This window comes from Microtus pennsylvanicus, chromosome 3 (genome assembly GCF_037038515.1).
Source record: "Microtus pennsylvanicus isolate mMicPen1 chromosome 3, mMicPen1.hap1, whole genome shotgun sequence".
Classification (NCBI taxonomy): Eukaryota; Metazoa; Chordata; class Mammalia; order Rodentia; family Cricetidae; genus Microtus; species Microtus pennsylvanicus.
Window position 1 is genome coordinate 62613911 of NC_134581.1, and position 24296 is coordinate 62638206.

The window sequence follows — 24296 nt, forward strand, 5'->3', positions numbered from 1 at the left end:
TCTGCATGACACCTCTCTCCCCTTCGCGTCTTTCTTTATTCCTTTAGAGTCTTCACCATTCCTGCAGCTTCCTAGCCCCAGATCCTGCTCATCTTATAAAACCTACAAGTCCAGGAATGGCATCCAAGGGACCCCAGCCATCATCATGCAAAACTGGGGCTCTTCTCCATCCTCACCCAGTGCCCGTCCCAGCACCCCAAGAGCCCCCCATACTTCCCCCAAATCAAGCTCAGATAATGCTCACTGACAGTGTAGGTGTTCCCCTGAGAGCCCTCCCCCGCGAGGAGGAATGTTCCTCAGGGGCACATTTATTACCTGGAGCACACTAACTTCTTTCATGACAGCTAACTGCATTAAAACTACAAAAATATGTAGCTCTTGGAATGGGCAGCTCAGTGGGGCCTCTTGGAGTCTGACTTGGCTGCACAGGAAAGGGTGGCCAGAAGAGAGAGGAAGGAGAAAGAAGCCCGCACAGGCTCCACCTTCATGGTGGGAGGGCTGGGACTGAGGTGGGGCCAGCTGGGATGGGAGATATCCAGACCTTTCCTCACCAGCAGGGAGTAAGGGGGCCTCACTGAGGCCCAGCAGGCTGATGGCAGAACCAGTGCGGAGAAAGAGGCCTAAGTGTGGCTACCCCTGCTCTGCCAGTTTCAGGACTAAGAGCCCACCAGCTGTTTTCTCCAGAGCCCTAGCTGGTAGCCTGGCGGACAAGCACAGACCAAAGTCCTCTTGAGGCTGGTGGTGTAGACACAGCGACTCCAGTTCTCTGATCCCACAGGGATCTGCAGGCTTGGCAGAGCTGCCGCTGGGGGAGGGGAAGTGCTGACATGGATGGGAGGGAGAATGGTAGGCTGGAATGTGCCTCAGCACATAAGAGCAGGGCCCTGTGGTTTTCCTCACCCTCAGGGCTGGGTGCCATTGGCCTTGGCACCACTTAGGGCTGCCTTCCGCAAGGCCTGCAGGCTTGGGTTGTGTAACAGCGTGTAAGCCAGACCCCAGCGGGCCCTACTCCGACTGCCTTTGGGTCCTGCTCCCTTGGCCATCAGGTCCTTGGTCTGTAATAGTTGCATCCCTGAGAAAGACAGAGAGGGAGGAAAGAAAGGAGGGAGGGAGGGGGAGAGAGAGAGAGAGAGAGAGAGAGAGAGAGAGAGAGAGAGAGAGAGAGAGACGCCTTCTATGAGTTCCAGCCAAGTTTCCACAGACCTGAGAAAGGTCTGAAACCTCCAGGCACAGCCAGGGTTCCAGTTACCAACTGGGGGAATAGTCGAAGGCTGGGCTGCAGAAGTATGTCTTCTGGTGGAAGAGGAGGGAGAAGATGAGGTCTGTGAACTAGAAGTCTCAGACTTGAAAGCAGCAGGTGGGGGGGGGGGTCGGGGAAGAGAGGGCAGGCCTATCTGACCCTACCATAGACCTCCTGGGCAGAGAAGGAGGGGGTGTCTCACTCCAGGAGGAAGCAGGGGTAGGGGAGAGAACCAGTACAGCTATTCTAGTCTCTCTGCACACACAGTGTGTAAATCCATATTAGAGAGAAAATTACCCCGAGACCCAGCCAGGAGGCTGACAACAGGAAGCTGGAGGACAGAGGGCGGGAGACTTCCTGCTGCTCACTATTTTGGAGAGGTCTTCTGTGACTCCTCCCTGAGAAGCTGGGAGTCTTACACCTCCAGCCCAGGTGAAGAAGTACCTTCTTCTTCCTCTGCTGGTCTGAGGCTGTCCTGGGGGGCCAACGTGGGCTGGGGCCGTGGACTTGGCGCATGAAGGAGCAGAGTGCAGAAGGCTATGACCGCTGGATGCGACTGGCTGGCCTCAATCCTCAGGAAGTTTCGGTACGTGTGATAGCCTAGGATAGGTTGGAGACAGAAAGCTAAGGCATGATGAGCCCATGGCAGACTAGAAGTACCCAGAAACAGCAAGAGGCATCCAGGGAAATGTGTACACACTGGCATCCAACCAAGCATGGCACACACACTGCATACAGGCCCTGGCACGCCTGTTAGAATACACCACACCCACCCTGCTGCACATGACTGTCCAGCACCAAACAGCTCTGCCATTTCTGTGCACACACTCATGGAATTCTGACAGCACACACACACTGCACACACATGGCCTTACACCATGGAGCCTTGGCAATGCTCACAACCTGCTGCACACAAGAAGCCTACATGCACAGATCAGCTCAGAGGTCAGCGTGGGGCAGTTGCTTGGACAGCTCAGTCCCAGTCCCTGCCTAGGAACCTTACCTGGATCCAGGGAGGCGGCTCTTGGTGGCAGCAGGCTGAGGTCCATCTGGCCCAGGTGAACAGCGTTGTAGAGGGAAGAGAGGAGCACCCGCCAGATGGCCACGACAGCTCCCACCAGCATGTTGATAGGGAAGAGAAGAAAAGTGGCTACGCAGAGCATGTGCCTGGGGAAGAGAGGAGAAAGGCTGAGGCAGGCCTCCTCCAGGGTCCTGTGCTGGGCCAGCGTCACAGCTCCATGCCCACTGGCACTGTTGCCATCCAGTGACTGACATATTCTGGGTGTACTTTTGTACCTCCCAGGGAAACCAAAATTTACTAGTAAGAGTCTTCCTCTCTCGCTCTCTACCTTGGCTATGAGGCAGGATCTCTTGCTCCACTTGGAGCTCACTGATTCAGCAGGACTAAGTTGGCCAGCAAGCCACGGGGATCCTCCATGCGTGTGCCGCCATCATGTGGGGGCTGAGGATCAACTGGACTCGGGTCCTCATGGTAGCATAGCAGGTGCTTTACCAACTGAGCCATCTCCTCAGCCCTCCACCTGTATCTATACAACCCTGGTGTTCCCGCCTTCCTCCTCCGAGCTTCCCCTACCCCTCCACAAACTCCAGGTTCCTCTTTGGAGCCAAGATTTTTCCCCTATTGCTCCAAAGTGTAGAGGAGTTTGTGGGGAAGACAATATCAGTGACCCTCAAAGCCAGAGGCACCAGACAGAACTGGACTAACAGCTCAGTGGTTGAGTGTGTGTCTACCATGAACTAGGTCCTGGGTTTGCAAGGCTATGGGTTCTCATCACCCCCAAAATCTCCTGGGAGAAGATTGGCTCTGTGGCAGATAGGAAAGAGGCATTTTAGAAGGTTAAATCTACAGAAAGAGAGAAGAATCTCTGGGACCTGAGGGAACCACAAACTCGGGGGGCCATCTTACTGGTTGGTCAGTTGTGGGTAACCATGGTGAGTCTCCAGGAAGATCCAGTGGGCTGCTATGTTCTGCAGGATTACAGCCAAGGCCAGAGTCAGCCAGAAGGGCCTGTATGTAGGTAGGACGAGGGAAGGGGTACCGTTAGAGGGTGCTTTGGAAAGTTCAAGAGCCCTGATCTTTGCCTCACTCACCATGTAGATTCCAGGGATCGGAGGAGCAGGAGGTTCCTGCCGTGGAGCAGAGGCACAAACACCAGGAAGGCCAGGATTGTGGTGCCCAAGAAGAAGATGACCTGCTGCACCAGGAGCCCTGCAGGGGGCAGAAGGGACAAGAGGACAGACGGGAGGTTCCCTGGGAGCCAGCTAGCCCCTGTTTTCTCAGAAGTTTCTGTGGCTACCTCCATCCCATGTCATTGCCTGGGCCATGGATTCTTCTATAAAATAGGGATAATAGTTCCTGCCTTAGAGGGCTGTTGTAAGACTCCAGTAGCCTTAGAATCCATGGTTTTGCTCCCAACTTGATCCTGAGTTTTCAGGCACAAATTACCTTTTAAATGAGCGTGTGTGTGCCTGTGAATCAGAGCTTAGTAGCTGTAGGTGCTGAGTGTGGCTATGGAAACCATCGGGCCATACATTCACCTGGGATGATGTATAAAGGGGTTTTGGAGGTTTAAAGTGGACCAAGACGAGGAACACAACTTTTAGGTCTACTCTTTCCTCTGTCTCGCGTCACCTTCCCTCTTCCCCTGGGTGGGAACGGGGGATCTCAAGGCCAGGTCTGGCCTTTGGAGGGGGCCAAATCCCTCGCAGTTCAAGTATGCTGTGCACGTGCTGCCTAAGGGGAGAACCTGAGACATGGACTGGAACTTGAGGGTTATCTGACCAGATTCTCTCAGGTGACACGCTATGCAGCTGTCCCATGTTCATGGAACCTTATTTGCATCCCCAGGAATGAGGAACTCCTCACCTTGAGGCAATCCATTATGGCCAGTCTTCCCTTACAGAAGCAGCCATGGGCCACATCCAGACCCAGGTTCATCGTGCCCACAATTACCCAGGTATACCTTCATGTGAAGGGCTCCCCTTTCAGGGGGCTCCTACACTGTCATCCAGAGCAAGCTTCCTGAACACATGCACGGAGCGGGTAATGGGGGGGTATAGATTCCTCTGACTGCTCTTGCCCTTCCCAGCCCAGGAAAACACTTGCCAACTACCCATCCCTCCCACCAGGGCCCAGCCCTAGGAACATGGCAAGGGGGACTCACCAAGGCAACAGAAGGCTGTCTGGTAGGCGCTGAAGCTCATCCAGCAGACAATGGCTTGGCGAGATGGGTGAGTATTCTGAAGCGGGGGACCCAGGTCCAGGCTAGCCCCTCGGTGCAGTGCTTGAAGATTAGCCCTGGGTTGAGAAAAGTGACCTCGGGGAATAATACAGTCCCTCTAAATGGTAGCCCAGGGTGCGCATCTGGCCATCAGCAGGGAACCTTCGGGTTGCAGGAGCCTGGAGATTAATAGTCTGGAAGTGGACTTCCAGAAAAGGTAAGTCTGGGTAGCCTTAGGAGACCCCGGACAGAGACACAACCGGATCACTGGGAATGATGGAACTGGAACCCAGGTGGGCCACCAGGAGGAAGGCAAGGCAGAGGGCTTCAAATGCCAGGGCAAGTAGGGCCAGCTTTGTGGCCTAAATCCCTGAGTGAAAACTCTGAGGCCTGCCGAGTACCCAGAGAAGGTGGATCAGTTCTCTATGTTGCTCATTTCTTGGAACAGCTTCCCCAACACCCCTCCACCTTCCAGGGTTTCTTCTCCCCCTCCATCCTTCTACTTCTCTGCTCTTTTTCGTGCGGTCACTCTGCCTTTGGTACCCTTCTCCCTCAGTCCCATGCTCTTGGACCATTGGAACTGGATTCTTCTTTACCAGCCCTCCCAGGGCACCTTCTCACAGGCAAACTCCCTGACGATGTGTCGTGCCCTGTACCACTCACAGATCTCAAAGACAGCCACACATGTCCCTGGGGCAGGTGAGAGCCACCTTCTCCTCCCACCACATACAGTCAGTGGTGGTGGAGGGGTGTCCTGTGGCAGCTTGGCCTACAGAGGATTCGCTCTTCCTCCTGGACTGGGATTCCTCAAGTGCTCAGGACTTGGACCCCTGCCCTACCTCTGTCCTGGAGTGTCAGGGCTTGTCACTGACCTGTGAGTCCCCAGGGAGCGGAGCAGGAGCAGGAAGGTTAATGAGCAGGACAAAACGAGAGCCGAGATGTAACATGCTGGATGGAAGAGAAAGCCGGGGAGGTCAGGGGATGAAGGGTCTTGCACAGCCTCTGACCCCTATACCTCACTCTAAGGGGAAGCCGCTGGGACCCAGCTCCAGTTCTTAGGTCCAGCACCAGTCCCTCTCTACAGGCCCGTCCTGTCCAGTAACATACGATAGCTAAGAAAGAGAAAGGGCAGCTTGAACCGTAGACCTGGCCTTCACCTTGGTTTTGTTGCTTACATTGCTATGACCCCTGCAATGAGAGATTCCTGCCTGTCATCTACCTGCAGCTCCCCTCTTCCTGACCATATAGCTGGACATCAAGAGTCCTTGTGACTATCACAAGCTTCACTGATGGCCATGCTGGGTGAGGCCCCTCTGTTAACTCTCTCCCATATACCCCTGACCTCACACACAGACATTGAGACAGCCAGGTCCACAGTCTCTGTAACAGTAACAGTAGATAGAGAGCTCTGAAGACATGTGTAAGAATATCATGGAGGCAGCTGACATGTTTCTCAGCCCACGTGCCAGTCAACCTCACTCACAGCAAGCCCACAAGGAATTGTCCGGGGAGGGCTTGGCAGTCCATGCCTCCATATACTCCCCATTCTCTGCCCTACACTATCAGCATGCCCTGGGATGGTGTCAGGAAAACAGACAAAGCAGCCACACCCCCATCTGCAATGTTAGCCGCCTAAATTCCAGCCATTGCTTGTTAATCCCCCAAAGCCAGAATGTTCGTTTCAACAAGGGAACCTCACGTGGACTAACGGTAGAAGTTCCATGAGTCATGACTGTCAGGCCTTGTGACAGGGCAGAAGGGAGCCCTCACTTGAACATTAGGAGACCTGCCTTCTATCTACTGTGCCTGGTTGTACAACCTGAGGCTGGCCCCTCCCCCATGTGTCCCCACAAAGCGACTGGGAGGGAGTAGGGGGTAGGTAGGAAGGTAGCCGTAAGCTATATGGGACCACTGAAGGGGCAGCTGGTGTGGTTTCCTGCCTAGAGACTTGTCTCCTGGGCAGCAGGGGAAGAGGGGTGGTCCAGATGGGAAGAGAAAACAGGTGCTCTGCCAGGTGCAGCCCGTGCTAAGAGGACTGCCCATAAATCTCAGACCCATCCCACATACATGGCTTCTCCTCCCTTCCCACCCCGAAGTCACACAGAAGCCAAGACACCTTCTCTGTCACTCTAGCCAGAGAATTAGTTGGTCAAAGACACTGGGGTGGAGGAAAGGAAGATGTCACACAGGTTGATAAGGATCATAGGTTGCAGAGCTGCGGAAGCTCCAGCTGCCCCCGTTTTGAGATGAGGAGTAGAGACCCAGAGCAGGAAGGAGATGACCGGGTCCAGTAGCCTGTCTCCTGTCCTCACTAGGGCCGTTAGGGCCACCAGGCAAGCTCACCTTCCACAGCCCATAGGTGATGCTTCACCAGCTCTACCACCTCCTGCCGGTCCTCAGAGAGCACGATCCCAAAGCCAGCCAGCAGGTAGGAGACATCCGTGGTGATCCCTGCCCTTACCTTCTGCATAGTGGGCACTACGCTCACCAGCAGCAGCAGGGCCACCTGGAAAAGCCCCACCATGAGGTCAGGGTGAGGAACCAGCTGTGCGCACATCAGGCCCTGCCACCCTAAAAAAGCTTACTAGAGGAGACTGTACCAGGCTGCAGCCACATGCTCCCAACTGTCCTAATAGTGGGTCCTTCTGCCTTCAAGCAGAATGTGACTTGAAAAATATGACTTTAGCCCAGGGAGGCCATGGAAAGGCCTCTATACAGCTGTCTCCATTTATTTCCCTCTTCTTGTCTATCTGTCTAAGATTCAGAATATAAACGTTTCCAGCTTTGGGCTGGGGTGACAGTTCAGTCAGTCAAGTGCCTGGTGCACTTTACTGCATTTGATTAGCGTAAACCTGAATTCTAATTCCCAGAACCCATATAAAAAGCTGGGCATGGTGGCTCCTGCCTATAATCCCAGTGCTGAGGAGGCAGACACAGGCTGGTCCCTGGTGCTTGCTAACCAGCCAGTCTGGGCTACTTGGCAAGCGCCAGGCCAGTGAGAGATCTGTCTCAAAATACAGAGTGAATGGCAGCTAAGGAATGACACTGGGAGCTGTCCTTTGGCCTACACATTCACACACACACACACAAACACATACATACAAACACACACACACACACACACATACATACAAACACACACACACACCCAGGGGTAGATGTGAGAGATAGATTTTAAGTTTTTCCATGGTAAAAAAAAAAAAAAAAAGAAGCACTAAAATTAGACAGATTTGGATTCAAATTTTGATTGCCCTGAGATACTAGCTGTAGGAAGTTGGCTGAATCGGGCCTCTGAGCCTCAATTTCCCGTTCATAAAATGGTAAGAAACCAGACCTATATCATCCCAGGAGGTGTTTGTTTGTTTGTTTGTTTGTTTGTTTTACTGTTGTTGTTTATTTGTTTGTGTTTTGAGACAGGATCTCCTCTAGTCCAAGCTGGCCTCAAACTCACTTTATAGCTGGGAAGGATCTTGGACTTCTGGGTCTCCTGCCTCTACCTCCTCCGTGCTGGGATTACAGGCATGTGTTTCCGTCATACTGGAGATTAAACCAGGGCTTTATATATGTACACAGACGCTCTACCAACTAAGCTACAGCCCTAGTCCCTGGCAGCTTGTCACTGAGAGTTATGCTAAAGGTGGTGGTGATTTATCCAACTTGGCAACTCACAAAATCTTCCCAATGTAGAGAAGTGCTTTTATTTCTTCTATGTTATAGATGAGTTAATAGGTTCAGGGAGATGGAGAAAATTGGCCAGGTCCCCCAAGAGGTCAGCAATAGAGGTACAGTTTAAATCTTTGTTTATGTTGACTTTGAAACTTGTGAACCTGCTGAGGGCTGTCATCCCTCCCGCTGGGTAAGCTAGTGTTTCCAGGAGGTGCAGAGCAGCTGACTGGGTGAGGAAGCACACCTGGGGATCTGACTGGGGCCTGAGCTGTCCCAGGTTTGGGGGCTAAGGACAGAGGCTTGGGGACAGAGGGCACTGCAAACTTCAGGACACACCTGGTAAGTGGCTGCTCCTGTCAGAGTGGCCGAGATCACCAGCTTCAAGGGCAGACGGAATCCTACAGTTCCCGGAAGAAGGCATGAGGAGAGCAAAGTGGCCCAGCCTCTGGCCCCATCCCTTCCAGGCCAGGCCAGTGTGTCCCCTGTCCAGAACTGGCAACTGTGCCCACATATGAGGAATGGGCTGCCCCTTCCCACCAGCTTCTCCGGGCTTTGCTCAGCATAATTCTGGGCCTCCCCTGCACCACATACCTGGCTGTGCTGTGTAGATGGACTGTTGTGAGCAGGCCCAGGCCCGAGACAGGAGGCTGTGCTTGAAGGTGGAGCGGGAGCTGCAGACAGACCCAGGTAGGTGGAGCCTGAGGAGAAGCCCTCTGCTCCAAGGCCATGCCACTAACAGGAACCTCCTCCACAGCACTCACCCAATCCCATCTTCCCACACATGGCTCCCAGAACCTCATCTTCTTGCCTACTGAGGTATGCCCAGACCTTACCAGCTGCCCAGCTTCTTTGGGTAGAGGAGGGTCCTCAGATACTTCTCAGAGTAGCTGGTCTGCAGACCCTGTGTGGACAAATGTTGGAATGGTTGAGTTCTGCCACCAGCTGTCCCTGGAGCCCTGGTCAAGGATACTGGATGGATGGATGGATGGATGGATGGATGGATGGATGGATGGACACCAAGTAATGCCTCCTGATTAGGACAGTGGTGGTGGAGTGTGGGGAGGCTGACCTGTGTCTCGTGGGGACAGGGGCCATTCCCTGGAAAGCAACATTCTCCACAAATAAAGATCTCCTACCACAGAGCCTGCAACCTGGAACGTTCTTCCCAAGATTCCCTCTTAGTCACATCTTGGCTTTCTGGTGTCTTCTAGGCAGTACTGGGGCCAAGGAAAGCCTGGGCCCCATGGGCTTATTGCTGCTCAGGACATAAGATGGTGCCAGTCTAGAGCATATACCTTAGATTCTTCTCCTGCTACTGCTTACTGTGGTCTGGGGAGATCACAGGGCCATGGGATTTACCTATACCACATTCCAGGCCTTAAGCTGCCTGCACAGTGACCCATGGGAAGGTGGGATGAACCTCTGCTTGGATCAGCAGGAGAACGTGGGTAATGGTCACTCATTGCCATGGCAATCTGGGACCCCAGGGTAGGAGGGGGTCAGCTCAAAGCTTATCTGAGTCTCTTGTGGCTTAAATCTTTCTGGCTAACATCCAAAAAAGGGCTTAATTCTCTGAAATTTAGAGGAGAGGGTTGCCATGGAAAGGAGGAGGGACAGAGGAAAGCCTGGGAGGTGGTAGGAATCTCTTAAGTACATGAACCCAGGCTACCGTGTCCTCTGGGGGACCACAGACTTTGCACAGAGAACATAAACATCAGGAAGGCAAAAGTGCTGAGCACTTAGGGTCCTGCTATGTATGGAACCTATCCAAGAGGCAGGGACCTCCTGTACCAGATAGGCCTCCTGAGGTCACGGGCTTCCCCTCTCCTCTAGGTGTCTCCTCAGCCCAGTGCCAATCTGTAGCCCAAGCAGAGTGCACCCAAGAGAATACCACTCTGGGTGGTACTGCTCCTCAGTTTCCTGCCCTAGATCAGCTGGGGGCAGCCTGGAGGGGGACTATGTTGTTCAAGTTCAGGCTTGTGCCAGAGATACTCAGCCAGGCAGAGGTTGCGGCTTGATCCCCCCCATCTCTTTGCTCCCTACCCCAACCGTCTGTGCCTTACTCAACACATCTGGGCCCTCACCTTGCCCTCCCCACTCTCCAGGAGGCCTCATGATCTCTGCATCTATGTCCCTATGGCTACAGATTCAACACATTACTGTCTGGACTTGCTCTGGTACCCATCTTAGGGCACTACCTGCAGGAGATCCAAGTCAGTAATCCTGAAATCCCAAATTCCAACTAGCACCTGACTCAGGGGAGGGTCTTAGAAGCTTCTTGATAAGTTCTTAGTATCTTTCAATAATGCTGTCTTGTCATGAGGTATTCATCTATTACATCCAACCCTTCAAACAATTCAACAATACTTCCTTTTTTTTAAAGACAACCCTCCCTTTTCTCTTGTGGTTGTTGTTGTTTGGCTGATTGTTTTTTGTTTGTTTCTTTTGTTTTACAAGATAGACTTTCTATGTGTAGCCATGGCTGTCCAGGAACTCCCTCTGTAGACCAGACTGGCCTCAAACTCAAAGATCCACCTGCCTCTGCCTCCCGAGAGCTGGGGTTAAAGGCATGAACAACTGCAGCCGGGCCAAGACAATATCTCTTATATCCTAGGCTGGCCTTGAACTTCTGGTTCTCCTGCCTCTAACTCTTCTACGTCCCAACCTCTAGGCGATACTGGGGCCAAGGAAAGCCTGGGCCCCATGGGCTTATTAGTGCTCAGGATATAAGATGGTGCCAGTCTAGAGCATATATGTTAGATTCTTCCCTTTTACTTGGTGCTCAGGATCAAACCCAGGGCCTCATGGTTGCTAGACAAACATTCTCCCAACAGATAAAACTTCAACCTTGTGGAGTATCTCTTATGTGCTGCCGTCTGCCCTAGCACAGGCACAGCCCCCACCCCTTTCTCCAGCTCCTTCTTTTGCCTGCTCTTCTCCCACTTCTGCTCCTCCCTGTCCTTCGGAGTCTCACTGGATTCTGCCTCCTCCAGGAAGCCCCTTTCACCAGTCACCCCCTGCCTTGCATCTGACGTCATCAACGGTTCAGCTCAGTCAGAGTGAGCTTCCTGAAGCAGCCCAACATCTGCAGAATTCTGCAGAGCCACAGGACTCTTAGAGAGCACATTGCTCCAACTGTACCCTCAAGGGTTTCAAAGACAGAACTATGAACCCATGGATTCAGTTCTGCTTTGCTGAGTCCCCGCTCTGCACGGAGCCCAGGGTCCTGGGTACCCTGGGGACCTTCAAGAGCTTGTCCCAGCCTCTGCCCTCTGCCTGGAGACAGGGATAGAAGATAGCATAAAAGATATTCTTAAAAGAAATTGTTTATGGGCTGGCAGTGAGCAAGGTGTTGCCAAGCCTGATAACCTGAGTTTGAGACCCAGGACCCACACTGTGGAAGAAGAGAACTCACGAAACTTGTCCTTGGACTCTGGTCACACTCTGCACACCCCCCTCCCATGACTCCCTTTCACACACATACGTGCATACATGTACAGGTGCATAGGAAAAAGATGCAGTTTTATAAAACAGGAGACACAGACCTGAGAAGGCAGGTGTCAGGGAAGCCCTGGTCCACACTTTACCCGGGAGTCTGCTTACCTGGGAACCTGCTTCCATCCCGTACCGGACACTCTGCACCAGTTGCACTGGGTACCAAAGGCTCAGGAACCCAAGGCCCAGCAACAGAGGCAAGGAGGCCAGCAGGGAGTAGTACTTGTAGATCTGGACAGACAGACACACAATCAGACCTACCTTCTGCCTTCTTCCCAGGATCCATGTCCCTTCCCACCCCACACAGGGCCCCGGGGATGGCCCTGGGTCCATGGTAAGCCTTCTGGTTCTAGGGCCACCAAACTGGCTCACCTCCCGACTCGGGCCCCTAATAGCTTAAACAGTATCCAGAGAAGGTGACACAATCCTTTCCTAAACTCCCATGGCTTCAGTGAGGCCTGCAACCAGTCACCCAGTTTCTCAGTCTCTGTGCTCCTAGAACATTAGGACACATACTACTAAAAACCAGACTACAAAAGGGGCTAGAGAGATGGCTCAGAGGTTAAAAGCACTGGCTGCTCTTCCAGAGGCTCAGATTTGGTTGCCGGCACCCACGTGGTGGGTTCACAACTGTCTGAACTCTGGTTCTGAGGGTCTGGTGCCCTCTCCTGCCCTCCACAGGCACTGCAAGCATGTGGTACACACACATACATGAAAACAAAACACTCATCCACACTTAAACAATGAAAATTAAATAAATAAAAACCTAGATAAAGACCCAATTTTTTCTAGTACAGTTTGTCAAGTACACGCCCCAGCACCCACTGGAGACCTCCCTGGGTCCGCTCCTTCTGTATTCATTTATTTGACTTTCAAGTCAGTGTTTTTCTTGAGAGCATAACATGTACTAAGTGGTGAACAATACTCAAGTGCCTGAGCAGAAAAGCTTCTTAGCTTTAGTGTTTGGGGTCTTTGTTTTCTATTTTGAGACAAAATCTTGCTACATAGCCAAGTTGGCCTCAAACTAGTGATCCTCCTGCCTCAGCTTCCCAAGAACTAGAATTAGAAGTGATCCTTAAATTTTTAAAAATTTCCTAATCTTTGCTTTCCTGGAGAGATGGGTGTTGCCAGCTCCGTCGACAAGAAGGGAAACCGAGTCTCAGACAAGTGACTCTGTTCCCTGAGTACTCAACCCTAGGTGGGGTCACCTTGCTTGTCTGTGTACTGTGTCTCTTCCTCTGGAAGGACAGCTCCTAGAAGGTCAGGGACTTACTTTATTTTGTCCACAGGGGTATTTCGAGGCCTGACTAAAGCAGTGGCTGAATAAGAGAAGCCATGCCTGGAAAATGAGTGTGATGAAGCCATGGAGCTGGGATGTCTGGCTAGGAAGCCGATGTACCTGCACCGCTGATCTTTGGGTCTGCCCTGTGGAGCTTCATAATCTCAGCCAGGAGCTAGCGAAGCTGTTCTGGGGTTCTAGAATTTTTCTTTGGGCCCCTAGGCTATCTCCCCACTCATGACTACTTGCCTCTGTCTATTCATTCTGCCCCCCCAAAAGACTCGGAAATCAGGGGAAGGGTGCTGTGGGTTTCCTCGTCCTCACTCTGATCTCCTAGGCTGAAAGCTGCGGAGGACACAGCCCAGATCCCCGCCCCAAGCCTCAGCCCCAGAGGAGCCAAGCTTGGCCACAGACGTGGGTTGACGTGCAGGAGAGTCTGAGAATAATCGGGGGAAGCAGGGAAGCCCGGAGTGTGGGCAGAGGTGAGAAGAGACAAGCAGGTGCATTCGTCTCTCCTAGGCCACTGTGAGTCAGGCTTACCTTGGGATCCTGAGGACACTCGGCTCTCTGCCAGACCTGAACTCCAAAGTGGGCCCAGGATAGCACTGTGCCCAATAAGTATGCCATTCGGTGCCCTGCTGTGGCACAGGCGGCCAGAGGGTAATAAAGGACCGGATAGTAGAGCAGGGCCAGTAGCTTCCAGGGCTCTGGAAAGGGAAACAAATGAGAGAGACTAACAGAGAGAAAGACTGAGGGCCTGGACATACCCACCGAAGCCTCTTCCCTGTCGATCTCCCAAGCCCCTCAGCTTCTTCAGTGGGTAAGAGCTCACTTTGCTTGGGTTCGAGCAAAAGCTATGATCTTAGCCAAGTTACCTCGCAGTGTCTTCGTCTCCCCGTCTGCAAAAAAGAAAGAAGCACAATGTTTTAGCAAAGGCGAACCGAGGAGTGCTTAGCATGGTGCCTGAGTAAGTACTCGGCAAGCTAAGTACTTTTGACACCGCTCTCTTCTCTGACCCTTAGTTCTCTCTAAACTAGAGCTATTACTATTGTCCACCTTTGTGGAGATTGTTGATCTACAGAGGTCAGTGTGCGGTCAGCGTAACCCCTACTGACAGATGTTCCTGTTTCCATCACCTCCCCCAGCCAACTTCAATAAACCAGGACCCCACCCTGCCTTGTTTCATCAGGCCAGCCCCCGGAGTTGCTGCACAGATACCTGGGGTGGATGCTGCCTTGAGGCTCAAAAAAGGCAGTGGGTTCTCAGCAGGCAGCAACAGGCACAGATTACTGAAGAGGACCACAAAGACAGCAGTGGGCACCATCCAGGATCGGTCCCCAGCCAAGAAATCCACAGGGCTGCCATAGACAGGGACAGGATAGAAGGAAGGCACTCAGTCCCTTAGCCTTGCCCCTCCACACTATGCTCCCTAAACTGTGAAGTAGTCAGTCTACCATGCAAAGGGAGGAACGGAGGTCTCTCTTCACTGTTCATTCACTCACTATCAACATGTTTGTGAAGGGCCTCTCACCCATCCTCAGCTGGGCACCGAGGCAAAGGGCGGGTGGGAACAAGTTCTTGGTGCTCCACCCGCCAGGGGAGCTCCAGGAAACAGCCGCCTCCATGGGAGTAGATCTGTCTGTCTGGGCTGGCAGGCCTTCAGAGAACACAGCGAGTCATAACATCCTTGTGCAACGACCGCCTCCTTGGGCTGGGTGTGGACCAGGGCAGAGGGCAGACAGCGGGCACGGCAGTCTCAGGCTTGTGGTCTCTGCTTCTCTACTCTAGTTTGTCCTGGTTTTCTGGGAGCCCCATCCTCTTTCCTTGTACTCCCCAGCAAGGCATGCTTCTCCCTGCCCTGACATCGCAGCCTGCTCCCACAGAAGCCCCCAGTTCCCACAGGACTTGCACCTGCTATCTTTCCTAACTTTCGCTGTCTCCTTCTTCAGCCCAGTCCTGTGTCATCAGAATGTCCCCTGCCTCACTCTCTGAAGTGAGTTACACAGCCAAAGGAAAGGGGAAAAAGAAAGTGGCAGCCATGGGGGCTGAAGGGCAGTCACTCACAGATCGTGATCCCAGGATGTTCTCAAAGGAAGAGACTGAGATGACATCAGGGGGTGATGGCCACTCTAGGCCACTCTAAGTCAGAGGGCTTCCTACCAGGACCTTCCATTCCCTGAAATTCCTTACCCCATCTCCTTAACACTCAAGCAGGTGAAGCAGGTGAATGGAGCAGCCTCTCCACCTCCTTCTGTTATACCCTCCTGCCTAAGCCAAGAACTCTGGGAGAGGAGGGCTCCAGACTGAGAGAGACAGGGGTGTCTCTGTAGTCAGAGCTGGCTTTAAAGCACTTAAGAAGTTACCCACCCTCCCAGAGGAACCTTGTCAGCTGGGCATCAAGTGGGGCTTCCCAGAGCCTAGCACCAACCTGGGAAGTCCGGGCCCGCGATGACCACACCGTGGCCAAAGCCTGCGGCGCCTCACCAGCAAGGCCAGTAACAGCAGAGCCAGGAGCTGGAAGAAGAGATCAGAGAGGGCTTGGGTGTCAGGCTTCCTGGAGGTCTGAGTTCCAAGACTTGTCCCTGTAGGTCTGAAAAGGCTCCTCACCCACCCAACACATGCTCAGGTGACATCTTGGGGACTGGCTAAAAGACGACAGAGTCTGTGAGAGACTAGACTTGGTCAGTATGTCTGGCTTGGGGGGCACTAAGTCCTTAGCACCGTCCCAAATAAGAACACAAATCTCTCTGCCTTGACTGGCAGCAGGTGGTGAGGCAGGCTGGACTTACTGACAGTGAGGCCAGGCAGGCATGGTGCAGGGCAGGTGGTACGCTGGGCTGGCAGGGTGGCTTCACCCTACGGAAAAAATGATCCATAGGTTTAGCTGGATCTAGGTCTGAGGAGGTCTCACCAGCATCCTCCTTCCTCTACCCCGACCCCAGGCTGCCTAGTTCTGCTCTTCAGGGTCAGTCTGGATCCCTATGCCCCTGTATCTGCTGGTCCTGTGCCATGCTATAGGGCTAGAGACAAGAGACTCCTGAGAAACACATAGTAGTGAAGTTTGGTCTGAATATCTATTCTTGGTCACCCCAATAGTTCCTGTCCTCCAAGGTCGTCATCATCCATTAACCTTTAGGGGATTCCTGACTGCTCCCAGACCCACAGACCTACAAAGGTTGAGCCTACAACCTGAATCAAGTAGTCTAGCCTTTAGCCCTGTCTGATTTGCTTCTGCTGCCTGAAGGATCTAGAACCGGAAGGTCCTTTCTCTTTCCCCATTCCATCTCATTAAAGGCTTTGGGGTGCAGCAAAACAGATTGTATTATTGCACAAGGACACGACTCAGAAATCCATGCTCTGTGCCTGCTGAGCTGAACACACTAAATGAAGGGTCCCTTTTCCTAATCACCACAGAGGCTCCCATGGCGCTGGCAGAGATCCTGCCCTGAAGCACAGCAAGAAACCCATGGAAATAAAAGGCTCAAGGAGGACCGTCCATGGCTGAGTCACGTGGCAGAGAAAGCTTCCACTAAAGACGGGTAAGCAGGCAGGCTGGGTGCCAGGGCTAGGATAGTTTTCTAGAATGCTCAGCTTGCATCTGAGAGCCAGAGGGAGGTTTCCAATGTGAGAGAGACCTGGGAAGATGGGGATGTGGCGTGTGTGGGATGGGGACGTGGGGGAGAAGAGTGAGGAGTTGGGAAGGGGGAGGGGCAGGGGATGGAGCTGAAAGGTATCTGCTATGGCTTGGTTTTGTCGGTCAGGAGGCTAGGCCACCCTCTTAGGCACCTGCCTGCTGAGTAGCAAAGAAAGCAAACAGGTGTGCTGAGCCCTGGGACCATCTGCTGGTTGGCTTCCCCGCTCCACCTGGTTTTCTCCTGGGGACTTCTTGAGATCATCATTGAGGTGGAGGGGTCACATGGGTCTTTAATGTGCCATCTCTAGCCCCAGCAAAGCCACTCCCGTAAGCAACATGCCTGTCATGCAAGGGCACAGGGGATGGATAGCCACTGCCTGAGCCTGGGTCTTGTTGTTTGTTTTGTTTTTTGTTTTACGAGGCAGGGTTTCTCTGTAGTTTTGGAACCTATCCTGGAATTCATTCTGTAGACCAGGCTGGCCTCGAACTCACAGAATCCTGAGTGCTGGGATTAGAGGCATGCACCACTACCACCTGGCTTGAGCTTGGGTCTTGTAGCCTCTCACTCCCAAGTGCAATATGATCAGCCTTGGAGCCTCGGGAGCACCGCTCAATTCCCTAAGCCCTTCTCCATGTCTAGTCCTGCTCAGTCCTGGGCTTCTAGCCTTGCCAGGACAGGGATACAGTACTCTGTTCCTTGAGCAACTTGGTCACTTTCTCATGAGCCCACATCAAACTAAAAGCCACCTCAACCCTGGAAACCTTACTTAAAACCCTATCTGGAGAAACTCTGGTCCTTATTGAACGTAACGTTCCTGATACCTTAGTTTAGTTGTTCACTTAGGATGCGTGGGGACTCAAGCTTTGTGTGATTGATCAAACAGGATAACACAGATATTACCATGGGGAGGGCAAGGAACTACCTCTCTGGTACTGAAGAGTATAGAAGGGAAAAAAGTTCTACCAGGCTTCTGAGAAGATGGCTGAGAGACTCCAAACTGGATCACAGCCATAAAAAAGTAACCTTTACAGAACTTCGGGACTTGAGCTGGACAGAGGTTGGCATCCCCTCAGGAAAAAAAGAGAAGAGCCAACCCTGGGGTGCACAAAGAGCCTGAGTAGGGAGAGAAGACACTGGCACTAGACAATCCTCTCAGCTTGTTGGCCCAGAGGGAGGCCACGGCAAGGTTAAAGCCGGTGTGGGAGGCACTGGGAATCCCGCCTGTGCAAGGCAGAGGTCTCAAGCTTAGAAGTCTGTGACTGAGTCCATCTTGACCCTGGGACCCCACCCTAGCTCCATCCTACGGTGCAGGGCACACTAAGGTACAGAGAGTCTGCATCCTGGAGCTTTGAAGTAGCGCACCCCTGGGGTGTCTGACTCACATAGGCAGAGGTGAACCCAAGTTCATCTCCTAGGGAATCCCCTGTATTCCCAGCTTTCAGTTCTCATCTTTGGCAGTGGGGGTAGGGGTAGGGGAGAGGTGGAGTTGTGTGTAGACTTGCTATGTTTTGTTTTCTGAATAAGAAGGTTGTAATAATCCCCTTCACTCTACAGACCCACCTCTCCGCAGACCCAGAACTAGTTGCAGGCACCTGGCTTCCAGCCCATGCCCAGCCTGGTCCCTGACACTCACAAGGACACAGTTTCTGATTGGGTCCTCAACCCAAGTTTGGAGCTTGGTGTCCTTGGAGAGCCTAGGCCCCTCCTCTAACCCATGCCTATGTGGCAGAGTTGGGGAGACTGGGGGAGAGGGGGTCACGAGGGCCTTGCTGACCACAGACTTCTGCAGGTGGCCAGAACCCTAAGTTCTCCGAACAACAGCACCTTCCCTCGGGCCTGGGAGGGGCCTCAGTCCCTGCTGGGTGACCCCAACCAAGCCATGCCGCAGCCATAGCCTCTGGGGAAACACTTGAGCATTTTTCCTTCTCCAGTTTCAAATTTTAATGGGGAACAGATGTACACACATCTGGCTTAGTACCTCCCCTCCATCCCATCCCACTCCACCCCCACCTCTCTGCCTCACCTTTCCAGTTCTTCAAAAACCCTCAGATGGAGCAGGGGCCAGGAACAATGCCGGGAGAGCTGAGCTCAGAGTGCCATGGAGGCAAACGGTCTTAGGGGAGAGGAGTGCCATGCCACAGAAAACCTCAGTGCCCAGACTAAGCAGATAAGAAGGGTCAAGGCCAAGAACTCTCAGGACACCCGTGGGATGAGGGTGAGTTGGACTGCATGAGTACCTTCCCTGGGCTAGCCTACGCACTTGCTGCTAAAACCAGACCTCCTCTCCTTCCGTACCTTCCTAAACCCGACTCAGCACGGACCAGAGATGAGCCAAAGGTTGCCTCAGTGACTCCCCAGGTTTTCCTTCTAGGGTTTCTGACTCTCCCATGTTTGTAAAGCCCCAGGTACAAACCATATAGCAGTCACCACAGAGGTCTGGGACAGTCACACCGCTACCATCTTGGCTGGCTACAGGCCAGATGGCCTCAAGCCCTTCTTAAGAACTCAAGAACGGTTGTTCTCAGGTATTAGAGACAGCCTGAAGCTGTGACCTGCCTGGTGTCACGCTGCAGATAAATGGAAGAGCCACTCTTAAAACACTGGTCCAGGGTCTCTCTGCCTCCATCTTGGTAACCTCTATACCATGCCCCGTTCTGATGGCTGACTGAGCCAAATGCTACACTTACCCCTCTGGCTGCCCCTCCTCAGGCCCTAGAGGCTCCTCGATGTACCAGCTGCTGTAGTCGTCAGTCATCCCGGAGGAGGTCTGGTTCCCATCCTCTCCTGCGTGGGACGCCATGCTCCAGCCCTTCTTTCTTGAACCCAGAAAAGGGAGCGACAGAAAAGAAAAAGGGGGGCATACAAATGTGAAAAGAGGCTTAAAAGAAAAAAAAAAGAAAGAAAGAAAACCAGAAACAAAGGAGCATTTCTTCTTAATCCCAAAGGTTACTTTCTTGCTTTTAGCTCTCTGGGAAAAGCCATCTGGGACTTCAGGTCAGGGAAGGGCTGGTGGGGTGGGGGTGGAGGGGAGTGGGGGAGCATTCAGAAGTCTCCTCTTGTCTTTTCCTACCCTTTTGCTTGGTCTGACAGTCCTTTCCTGCACCCCTGGAGTTCCAGGCTCTTTCTGGAGCACCTAGTGGGCCAACTGACCTGCTACCAGCTGGTCTACTTTCAAAGATTTCCCTAGTGCAAACTGCCCGCACAGACCCCTTCCTTCCCCGCCCCAAGCCCACCCAGATGGACCCACAGTCAAAGTAGAAAGGGGGGACCAAGGAGGAAGGAGCTGCAGAGATGAAAGGGTGGGCGGGCTGTGGCCGGCACCACTTGGTCTGTCCCACAGCTGGGCTCCCCACCCCTCCTGCTCTGGGGTCCAGCCCAAGCCCTCCCCCCTTTGCCAAACTCCCTTGAGACCATCCCCCAGTGTCCGCTTGCCCCTGGTCAGCCCCTTTACCTTTATAGCCTCAGTGCTGGGAACACACCACGATTCTTGATGAGTCCCCTCCCCGCCCCCACCGATGGATGTGCAAGTCTACCTACCTCCAGCACCTGCCCCCAGCGAGCTCTCCCCGCTAGGCACAGCCCCTCTGCAGAGCCCAGTATTGTGGCATCTTAGGACAACACCCTACTGAGGCTGGCCACAGAGGCAGGGAGGAACCTATCCACATGGTCTCCTGAGTATATATGAGGGAGAACACACGTGTTACACTAGTCAAACCTTTTTGTTCTTACGACTTGATTTCACAAGAAGATAACTCACCCCCACAGGCGGAAATGAGTCCTTCAAAACTCAAACCAGACCTGCGAGAAGATTCGTCTGCCTGCTGCTGTGCTTGTTCCAGCCCCGGTGAAGGGGTGAGAGTTTCCTATCCTCCCAGAGGAGCTGGACCCCTGGCTGCCCCCTCCCTTCCCTGGCCCAGTCTGTGGGGAGGAGCAAGAGGCAGACAAAGCAAAGAGCTGTTCTCAGCTGGGACCCAACACTGCGGCTTCCAGCCCTTCAGTGCGCCACAATTCTCCCAGCACTGATGCTAAAAGACTTTGGGCCATGACCTTGTCCAGACGGGCTTTAAAAGCATTTTTATTACATTTATCTAACGGGTGGGTGTGTAGTTTTTTGGAGGGGAGCAGCACGTGCCATGGCAGGGAATGACATATAGGAATTGACTTTCTCCATCGCGTGGGACAGAGCACAGGTCACTGGGTCCTGGTGGCAAACATCTTTTCCCACAGAGATATCTGATGCCCTCTCCCCCTTTAAAAAACATTTATTCATTTATTCTTTCAACAGAAACCTACTGACCACCTACTGTGTGCCAGGACTGTTCTGGACTTTGAGACTATTAGGGAACACAGTTCAGGAACCTATCCTACCAACATACATTTAATAACCCCCAGAGCCTGAAGATTGCCAGGAGAATCCAAGGGGTGTCCTGATCAGTCCCACAGGGGCTGTTTTTGGCAAAAGAGCAGCAGGAGTGAGGAGGATTCCTGAGGAAAATCATCTTTGGGTAGAACTCTGCAGGATACCAGCAGGCCAGAGGCTCAGACAGAGCTATAGAGGGAAGCTCCAAGACAAATGCTCAGAGTGAGAGGAGTTTCCCATAGAAAGAAGCTCCTGGCAAACACTCAGAGTGCACAGGTCTCAGTCTCACCAACTCACCTCCCACTGCTAGCCAGACCCACTAAGCCAGATGGGGACCTGAGCCCTATGAGCCATCTCTGCCTCCTTCCCAAAGGACCTGTCTTCCAGGAAGATGACTCTGACTTCCCCTCTGATTCCACAGAAGAATTGCTAAGACAGAGTTTTCTCAGACACAGCACAGGAGTCAACACCAGGCCCATCTGGTCTCAGGGTTCAGGCAAACCAGCCCCTAGACATGCTGTTGGCTCTCTGGAGACAGGGCCCTGCTTCTCTGTCCCTGACTCTCTTTACCTTAGGACTTAACCTGGCTTCGAGATCACAGAGACTTCAGAAACAGTCTGGCAGAAAGGTTCCTTGTTTCAGTGGCCCTTCTTCAACCATGGGCCTATATCATAAGGTTGCGATGTCCCGAGCTTGCTGGAGCCCTTCACCTCTCAAGGTTAACAGACACTCAACATGGAGTAATCAGCCCCTACTGATTTTAACCCTGCCTCCTGTGGTACCTGTGACAAAGAGTTCAGTCCTAGACAGTAGCCAGCTGCCTGAACAGGACAGACACTCCTGGTTGAAAACCTCTGCCTGTCAACCTTGTCCTGTCTTAGAGGGATTCTCTGCTACCCCCCAAGCCTTGTTAATTCATTCATTCCAAATATCTTATGTGGCAGTCATGTCTCCACCTGTTGATGGCACAGGGTCATCCCATGAGACTTAGCATATAGGGAGGTAGAAAACAACAGCTCACTGTGAGCCATCAGAGCTGAGGGGGAAATACAGTAGAAGAAGAGGCGGGTAGTGTGGAACCAGCACTTTTAGGAAGACTGGTGTGCAAAGGCCTCACTGGGCAGGTGATATAGAGCCTAGACATGAGGGGAGGGAGGGAGGAACCCTATCAGGCTGCCTGAAGGAGCCTCTGTTCACTCAAGAGTGAAGTCATATAGATAGCTCCTTGCCAAGGTCAGACATGGCCGCTACCCCACCTCCCTGTACCAAATCTGCTCCCCTAGAAGAGATTCCTATAAATGCTGCCCCAGATCCAAAGATACCACCTCCATATTCTCTAGGGAGATGTAGCAGCCACCATGATGGCAGCCCTACCTCCCTGGCAGGGATAGGAAGGTATAACATTTGTTTTTCTCTGTTTGCATGGACCCAGAAGCAGCCTTGGGTCTAGTGCCTGGGGCAGGGCAGCACTGGCAGGGGAAGCAAGACAGGTTCCCACATGGCAGTGGATAGGAACCTTTAGGGAGAGGCAGGCTCCCTGTGCCCGAGTGTTGGCTCTGCCCCTGCAGCCTTGAGTGACTCTCAGCTCCGCCTCCATGGCATCCAGCCTACAGATTCTTCTATTGTGGCTTCTCCCCCAAGACTGTCTTCAGTGACTTCAGGCCCTGAGAATGCGGAGGCACCGCACCAGACCTTGTTGTAGCAAGCATATCAAAGCATATCAAAGCCACAGAGCCTGGCTATGGCTATGCAGGTCTCCCCCCAACCCATGACTTCTACTTACCCTCTGGTTCCCCATCCACTCTGGTGGGACCAGGGGGAAAGATCCATGAGTAATGGGTAATCATGTTCCAGCAGCTGAAGACGAACCTACTTCTTAATCCCAAGTTTTTTCCTCAGACTGAAACAAGAACAGCATGATCCTCCTACCCACAAACTAGAGGACTAGCTCTGAGAGGATGGGGATAAATCGCCTAGCCATATGGGCAAGCCGGTAAGGAGAAAGGTTGGGGTCAGGAATGCTAAGACGTGCCCTTGAAGGATTTCTGTAAAGTCCTGGGCAGCAGGCCCAGCCTGCCCCTAGGCGCTGGCTCCATAGAGGCCCAGGTACCCAGAACAGCCGGTGGGTTCTGCCCTCAGGACGGAGTGCTGCAGAGAAGAGGCAACTGCAAGAAAGAACAGTAGAGACCCGAGGAAAGTGAAGGGCAAGGGAGGAAAAACAGTCTTGGGGACTTCCTGGCAGGGTATGGAACAGGTCCTGAGGTCAGAAAGGTCTAGGCAGGGCCACAAGAAACGGTGTGTCTTAGGAAGCTGAGAGAGGGAATACAAGAAGCCAAGAGAACACAGAGCAAGGGAGGGTAGGGCTGCCTCCCACTCAAGCCGGTGTGAGCTCTGGTGACTGAGGTGAGGCTGGTCTTGGCTGACCAAAATGCCAAGGCCTCCTCAGGCTAAGGCCATTGGCTATCTGGGCTCTATAGGGAGGAACCTTGTCCCTTGGAATGAAGCTGGTCCTTAAAAGCTTTGGAATAGGGCTTCCTTCCTCTCGGTGTTTTTGTTCAAGTTGATTAAACCTGAGGAATGTTTGTGTCCCGGAATAGAGGCCCACGTGTGTGCCTGTGGTTATCAAAATCTTCAAAGGGCAAAGTGCTAAGCTCAGAAGAAGTCAATAGCAACCTGCCAGGAATGAGGGGAGCAAGCACCCCCAGAACCTTAAAAGGCCTCTCAGCAGTACTCCCACATGTTAGTAACTCCAAGAGAACCCCCAGAACATCAGTGCTTCCCCTGAGGCCCCTCAGAACTTCACAAGCATATACACCCACTCAAAAACCCCAGGATTTCAGCCTGGGGAGAGGGAAAAAGAAGGCTTAAATCCCCGGGAGCAGCAGCCAGAGCCCACAGATCCCCATCTCTCTCCACCCTCCTACCCCAACCTTGGACTCTAAGTCCAGCAGCACACCCCAAATCACACAGCATCAAAAACTTAGCTATACCCCAACCCCAGAAAGATCCAGAGCCCATTGGGTGCTTTAGTCCACTGTGGGACTGGGTGGTAGTTCAGAGGTCATGCAGGCAAACAGAAAGGCAGCCTCAGTTCCAAGAAGGCAGACAGTTGGGAGTCTGCTTACCAGCATAACACACACTCATCATCATCATCATCATCATCATCATCAAACAACTCCAGCACACACAGGAGCCAAACTATCTTGATGCCACACAGTGAACAGGGAAACAGGTCTGTTGGCTGTTCAGCTTGAGAGAAGTTAGCGTGGGTGTTCTTTATCTCTTTCTTCCTCTGCCAAACAGGAGGGTCAGAGCATCATGGGATGCCTCGCTGGAATTCTAAGCCTCCTCACCTATACCACCATGTGCTGAGTCGGGG

General features: G+C 52.8%; 1 protein-coding gene across 2 annotated transcripts; it reads right to left on the bottom strand.

Moving 5' to 3' along the window:
* Positions 1 to 245: 245 nt before the first annotated feature.
* On the bottom strand, positions 246 to 20218 carry Stra6 (signaling receptor and transporter of retinol STRA6). 2 transcript variants are annotated; one of them, XM_075965743.1, is made up of 19 exons: positions 20095 to 20218; positions 19245 to 19373; positions 15712 to 15778; positions 15351 to 15436; positions 14141 to 14280; positions 13798 to 13821; positions 13463 to 13629; positions 11752 to 11874; positions 8982 to 9049; positions 8740 to 8819; positions 8485 to 8546; positions 6826 to 6988; positions 5355 to 5430; positions 4426 to 4559; positions 3353 to 3470; positions 3168 to 3269; positions 2244 to 2407; positions 1685 to 1840; positions 246 to 1072 (listed from the first exon to the last, which is right to left on the bottom strand). In XM_075965743.1, the coding sequence occupies exons 2-19, from the start codon at positions 19355 to 19357 to the stop codon at positions 903 to 905; spliced, it is 2013 nt and encodes a 670-aa protein (XP_075821858.1). In that variant the 5' UTR covers positions 19358 to 19373; positions 20095 to 20218; the 3' UTR covers positions 246 to 902. The 2 variants fall into 2 exon arrangements, with proteins under 2 accessions (XP_075821858.1, XP_075821859.1); XM_075965744.1 differs by lacking the exon at positions 20095 to 20218 and adding an exon at positions 19628 to 19738.
* Between the last annotated feature and the right edge of the window lie 4078 nt (positions 20219 to 24296).